Below are 6,569 nucleotides of genomic sequence, written 5' to 3'. Positions count from 1 at the left end.
ATGGACCACTGGTTCTTGGTAACTGTACCAAATATTAATGTCCATGGACCACTGGTTCTTGGTAACTGTACAGGTCACTGTCAAGTCCAACTGCCTTTAATTTAAGCTGATAATCGGCTGTTATCCCGTCTTTTCCACATTTTCTCCCACTAGTTTTTGCTGATGTTTTACCACTCGGTGTGAGTAAGGGGGCTGGTCCAGAGGGAAAGTGACGTCAACGCATACCCTCTACTCAACTGAAAACTGAAGAAACATCCAGGTCCAGAAAGGGATTCTGGGATATGTAGTCCCATCCTGGACTACGTTTCGGAGTTCGGGGACGCGCCGGGAGACGTGGAGGCGGAGGAGTGGTCGGTGTCGTCCGTCTCCTTGGAGATGAATCCGCCGTCCGCGTCCCCGCCGGCGGAGCGGGGGCGCGCGCCGGCGCCCTCGCGCTCGCGCTTCTTCTGCTTCATCCTCCGGTTCTGGAACCAGATCTTCACCTGCGTCTCGTTCAGCTCCAGCGTGGCGGCGATCTCCACCCGCCGCGCCCGCGTCAGGTACTTGCTGAAGTGGAACTCCTTCTCCAGCTCCGTCAGCTGGCGCGTGCTGAAGTTCGTGCGCAGCGCGTTGTTGTGCGGGGACAGGCCGAAGTCCGACACCTTGGCTGCAGGAGGAACACACATGTTTTGATTAAATACCTCTTAAATACATATAAAACGTATTCAAATAGTTATTGGTTAACTAAATTGGTTCAAGTTAAAGTTTAAAAAATGTATGATTTTGTATCGTAATGCATTATGTCTAAATGTTTAACGGAATGACTGTAACCTTAACCCTTGTGCTGTATTTGGGTCAAGGGAGGGTGAAGGGAGAAAAGAAGGAAGGAAGGAAAGAAGGAAGTAACGAAGAAAGGAGAAAAGAACGAAAGAAGGATGGAAGTAGGAAAGGGAGTAAGGAAGGGAGAAAAGATGGAAGGGAGAAAAGGAAAGAAGGGAGGGAGGAAGGAATGGAGAAAAGGAAAAAAAGAAGGGAGAGAAGAAGGAAGGAATGGAGAAAATAAGGAAAGAAGGAAGTAAAAGCAAAGAAGGTAATAAAGAAATGAATGACGAAAGGGAGGTAGGAAGAAAAGGGAGTAAAGGAGGGTAAAAAAGGAGGAAAAGAGGAAGGGAAGAAGGAAGGAGAGAGCATGGCAGGAGGAAAAAAGGATAGAAGAATTGGGTCATTTGGACCCAAAGACAGCACAAGGGTTAATGTGAGTGTCAAAAGGAGCCCTGGTCTTATTTGACAGAAATCTAAAGTAATTTCCTTTTTTTTATTTTTTTTATTTTCTATTTTTCTTTTTCTTTACTACCTCTTTAGGTTTGCTTTTAATTTTTTGTCATGTACTGTATATTATGTGTCGGACCCCAGGAGGAATAGCTGCAGTTTTGCTGCAGCTAATGGGGATCCAAATAAAACTATAAACTATAAACCTCGGAAATGCGCATGCGCACACAAGCGTCTTTGGCAAGCTTTTAAAATAAAACTTGTTTTTTTTTAAATGTCAAATTAATATCAATAACACATTTTGTTCATCTCTGATGGGAAATATATTAAAATAAAACTGATATAAGCATTTTATCACACCTCAGTGTACTCAGCACAGAAAACTCCAGCAATTAAAAGAAAATCGTGTATAAAAGCCTCCAGCTTGTTTCTGGAAGACAGATTTAAGCCTGTTTTTTTCCAGAAATGAAGTCACCAACCATCAAGCAAGATGGACAAGTGTTGTACATTTTGGAGGATAAAGGAGAAAAAGGTGTGATAAAACACTGGAGTGGTGGATGGATGGATGGGGGGGGGGTTCTTCAGAGATAACAAAGCAGGGCAGCGTTCCCAGGGTAGAGCAGCTACAGGGAAGAATAACGAAGCGTTGGGGGGAGATGACGTGTCGGGGTGCAGCCCCCACCCCTGTTTGAAGTTAGTCCCGGTAGTACAGTCAATCCTCTCACAGGTACTCGAGTGTTCTTGATTGTATAATATCGTTACATGTATTTTTTTATTCATGCATTTCTTTCTATAGCTTCCAAGCTGTGTAATTCCAAACAAAAGGTAATAAATATAAGGTATTTTACGAGCTCATAATACATACTACATATACTGTATATATAAATATATATATAATCAATTCTGATTGATTTTCATTCATTTTCATTATTTATTTATTTTTTTCATAGCTTCAAAGCCACTTGACCCAAACTCTCAAACCAAAGCTGAACTGTCTTCCGACTGTACATAAAAGCCTTAAGGGGGAAAAAACATGACTATGATCCCAAAAATATATTTTTTAGAATTTTATGTAAAAAACATGAAGATACGTTCGAATAAGTTGAATTACGCAAAGCTGGTTTTCAGCTTGTTTTGTTTGTTCTTGTTTTTTTTCTTAATGTACATCAGCTTAAATGTTGTGTCTCTGGGTCACATGATTTAGAGGCTATTGAGAAAAAAATACTCCAAAGACGTGGCTCTTGACATATTTGTCAAAGCTCCATCCTGAAAGTGAGTTGACGGTAGCGCAGATGGATCCTCCCGAACCCGAACAGTCTGAGCTGATCAAAACAGCTCTGGGATCTTACCAGGCATTTATTATTGAAGATTTTCAGAAATAAAGTGCGTGTTTAATACGTCTTATTTGATCATTGTATTTACGGCCTATTTAAAACTCTTTTTGAGGAAGCTTCGCTAAAGAATAACACCCATTTTAAAAGAGCGAAAATACGAGGAGGAATATTTAATTAAAATACTTTTCTTAGCGCATTAAAGCGAAACAGCACCAAGAAATACAGAAGACTAGTTTTAGGCCTATCCGGTGACGCAAAACCAGAATGAATACAGAGACGCACTGTTGGAAATTCTACGTTGCTTCTGTTTTTTTTCACCTAGCTCATAACTGGCACAGGAGCAGATCAGAACAAATGGAGGTCAATATTTACATGAGAAAAACTGAACATCTGCAGAGAAACCTGCAACTGCAGGGACATTTGATCCATTTTTCACTTCCATCAGACTTCCATCATCGTTGCGTCATTTATCAGAAGCCGCAGATTAACCACTGAACCCGCATTTATGCTGATTAAAAGATGGATGCAGAGAGCGCTGATGCTCTCAAATCCATACTCAAATATGCATTTTCATGCACTTAATCTGAACAATGCACTGTTAAACTCTTAACCAGACCAGTGAACCCCACCCTGCTCACCTGTCTTGGGGGGATTCCGCTTCACCTTCATCCACTCGAACGTGTGTCCCTGTCCGGCCTGCTGGTCCTCGTCCCCTCGGCCTCCGTCCTGGGACCCGGACAGGAGGTCGTAGCCCGCCGGCTGGGGGAGCCCCAGGTAAGCTCCGGGGTCCAGGGTCCCCTGCTGCTGCGGGTACTGGGGGCCCGACAGGGAGCCCTGGGCCCCGCAGTAGGCCCCGGTGAGGGGGGTGTAGCCGGCCGTGCCGGGGAAGGCCGGCTGCTGGTAGTAGGGGGGGCCCACAGACTCCTCCATGAAGTACTGGGGGGCCCCGGAGCCGGGGTGACCCGCATACTCGGAGTCTGCGGAACAGGGGCCCCCGTAGGGCCCCGAGCCCCCCACACTCCCGTTGGTGTAATGACACAGTAACTGGTTCTGGTTCTGGTTCTGGTGGTGATAACCGGTGTGTGCATGCGGCTGCTGGCTCGCACCCGCGGCCTCGTACCCCCTCCCGTCCGCCGCGTAGCCGCCGTCCCCCCCGGGGCCCGGGTGGAGGCCCCCGGGGGCCACGGAGAAGTGCTGGTCCAGGGGGAGGTGGTGGTGGTGGTGGTGCAGGTGGGGGTGGGGGGGGTACCCGGCTTTGGGGGCAGAATAACCGCCGCTCCCCTGACGGTTACACACGGAGAACTCCACGAACGAGTTCATGGTGCCGAACCGGGGACCCGAACGAGGGGCCCGGATAGAGTTTCTGTCAGCAGGGGCCCACGCAGGGGGCCGGGGAAATAAACATAAAAATCAAAAATGAAAAGATCCAATTTCAAATGTTTCCAGGAGAAAATAATCTGATGAAGGAAATTAAATAAAAAAGAGGAAAAAAATCCAGGAATGCAGAAGAGTCAGACCTGGCGGAAAAAATAAAATCCCCCAGATTTTAACATTAGAAAACTGACAAATGAAGCGTCCTGTCCTCTGTTTTAACATAAAAAAACTGACCAATGTTGCGTCCTACTGTCCTGTGTTTGAGCCGGTGAGGTGCGTGCGGAGGCCCCGCGGTCCCCGGGCCGACCCGTGGGCTCCTTAGGGTCCTGGCAGGAAAACAAATCACCTCCTCACCTGTCCCACTCACTCTTCTTCCATCACAGCTCTCTTTTTCCTCTCTTTTTCTCCTTCTTTCTCTCCGCGTGTGTCCCTCTTTCTCCGTGTCACTTCTCTTCTTCCTCCTCCGTTCTCCTCATCTACCTCTGTCGCGGGTCACGTGGCTCGTCGCCCGTGGTGACTAGGCCAGAAGTTGTCAGCTGGTCCCAGTGTGTGTGTGTGTGTGTGTGTGTGTGTGTGTGTGTGTGTGTGTGTGTGTGTGTGTGTGTGTGTGTGTGTGTGTGTGTGTGTGTGTGTGTGTGTGTGTGTGTGTGTGTGTGTGTACAGGATGAGGGGGGTTCTGGGTTTCTTTTCGGTTCAGGAGTGGAGTTTAGGTGCGCGCGTCAGTGCGGCGCACGCACGCGCCTCATCCATCACTGGCCGTGACATCACCACGACAAAGAGACTTCAATCAAACCGGGCCATCAATCTGATAGGAGCGCCGATCTGTCAGGGCGCAGAGAGGGGCGCCGAATAAAAGAGGAGCCGGGAGCCGGTCCCAGGTTTCCAGAAACCTCCTCAAAGCACAAAGCTGCCAAACAGAAAAACAGCCCCCCAAAAGCACACACACAAACACACAAACACACACTCACACACACAAAAAACCTTCCCCCGGTGCAACAGGCCCAGCTCCTCCAGCAGCCCAGGAGGGTTTTCACATCCCAGCTGCCGCACAACGATCGCTCTTGCTGGTTTTGTCCTTTAATCCCGATCTGGAGGTCCAGACTTCATCCCAGTAAAAGGCTGCGTTCGTGTGCATCGTACTTTCCAGCTCCTGCTTGCAGAATCTCTGATCAAGTCATCCCGTAACACAACCCCCAGCTCTAAACCTTAATCCTAACGTTATAAATAACCCTGGGATCACTGAAGTTTCACCCCAGATCCACCCCAGGGCCATGACATGTTCTTGGACACGGGTCTGATGGGTTGGAGGGCCATTCTGCTGAACAAAAAAGTCTAAACCAACTTTAAGATACAAGCTGTAAAAGAGCAGAATGCTCCTTTAATATTATGACGCATAGACCAGGGTCACGTAAAAAACAGTCAGAGTTTATCTGCCAACACTGTGATAAGATTCATCTAGTCAGAAGCTTTTGGTTAAAAGCAGCTGATTTTCTTAGTTTTTTCTTTTTTTCTATCCCTCTCTCTGTTGTGTTGTTTTCCTCCATGGGTCAGTGATGAAAAAACTGCAGACCTGCCCAGGTGAGGTGGCCCGCAGAGCCCTGATTAGACTCCAGCAGACCCCTGAGACCCCGCACAGGAACCATGGATGGATTTTTCTGAGTTTCCCCATTGAGGGAGTAATAAAGGATTATTTTATCTTATCTTATTTTGGTTGATTTTCTCTTTTCACTCTCCAAACAATAAAATATCAGTTCAATTCATGACGATGACTCAGATATTTGCTTTACTTTAATAAACCTGTACTGAACGGATTTCAAAATTAAATGTGTTGAATAAAACAAAGGAGTGTCACATGCTTGACAGCACAGGGCCGTCCACATGTGCTGCTGTTAATCAGCCAGACATTTTCAGGTATTTTCTGATGCTAAATTAAAAAAGGGGGGGATTGGCTGATAAATTGGTGACTAAAACCCGCAAAGATCCTGTTGATAAAGTGTCTTCACATGTTTACTCATCAGCCAAATAATCCACAAGTCGTGATTCAGAGCGTCTCATGACATTTGTTGGGTTTTTTTCTCTGATCACTGTGGTAAAGATTATTGATCTGACTTTATCTTCGCTTTGCACATTCTCCCAAGTCTTTTTATGAACTCAAAGGTCTTTATCGATCAAACATCCCGATCACAGGGGGAGTGAGTTTACTCTTCAGCCGTCGGTCATGGCAGCTGCAGATTTCTAATGGATGCAGGGATGTGCAAGTGTGAGTGTGCGCTAATTGAATGAGTGAGCTGATCTGTTACAGCAATGAAGTTAAGCTCGACAGGAAGCCTTCTGGTTAGCCCAACCCTGCTGGTCCTGCAGGACAGGAAGCTGCACGTCCACACAAAGCAGAGTCTGTGAAACCAAGGCCTGCAACCATGATCATAGCTCAACCTTTTGCTCATATCATATGTGGATGTTTGTTAGTGCTTTTCTGCTCAGGTTTCAGAATAAGATTCTTTAAAAGAAATGTAAGAAATTGTTTATTAATGATCTTGTAAATGTAACCCAATTTCTAAGGTGTATTCTGTTCGCGGATGATACAACTTTCTATTATTTTGGGGAAAATCTAAC

At 46.3% G+C, this 6,569-nt stretch overlaps 1 protein-coding gene across 1 annotated transcript; it reads right to left on the bottom strand.

The window, feature by feature from the left end:
* Positions 1-299: 299 nt before the first annotated feature.
* On the bottom strand, positions 300-3,902 carry LOC133421588 (homeobox protein Hox-B1a-like). Its single transcript, XM_061711240.1, has 2 exons — positions 3,221-3,902; positions 300-646 (listed from the first exon to the last, which is right to left on the bottom strand). Exons 1-2 carry the CDS (start codon positions 3,900-3,902, stop codon positions 300-302), a joined length of 1,029 nt encoding a protein of 342 aa, XP_061567224.1.
* Positions 3,903-6,569: the final 2,667 nt, after the last annotated feature.

The sequence above is a fragment of the Cololabis saira genome, chromosome 21 (genome assembly GCF_033807715.1).
Source record: "Cololabis saira isolate AMF1-May2022 chromosome 21, fColSai1.1, whole genome shotgun sequence".
NCBI lineage: Eukaryota > Metazoa > Chordata > Actinopteri > Beloniformes > Belonidae > Cololabis > Cololabis saira.
This window is presented reverse-complemented; position numbering and strand designations above follow the sequence as displayed.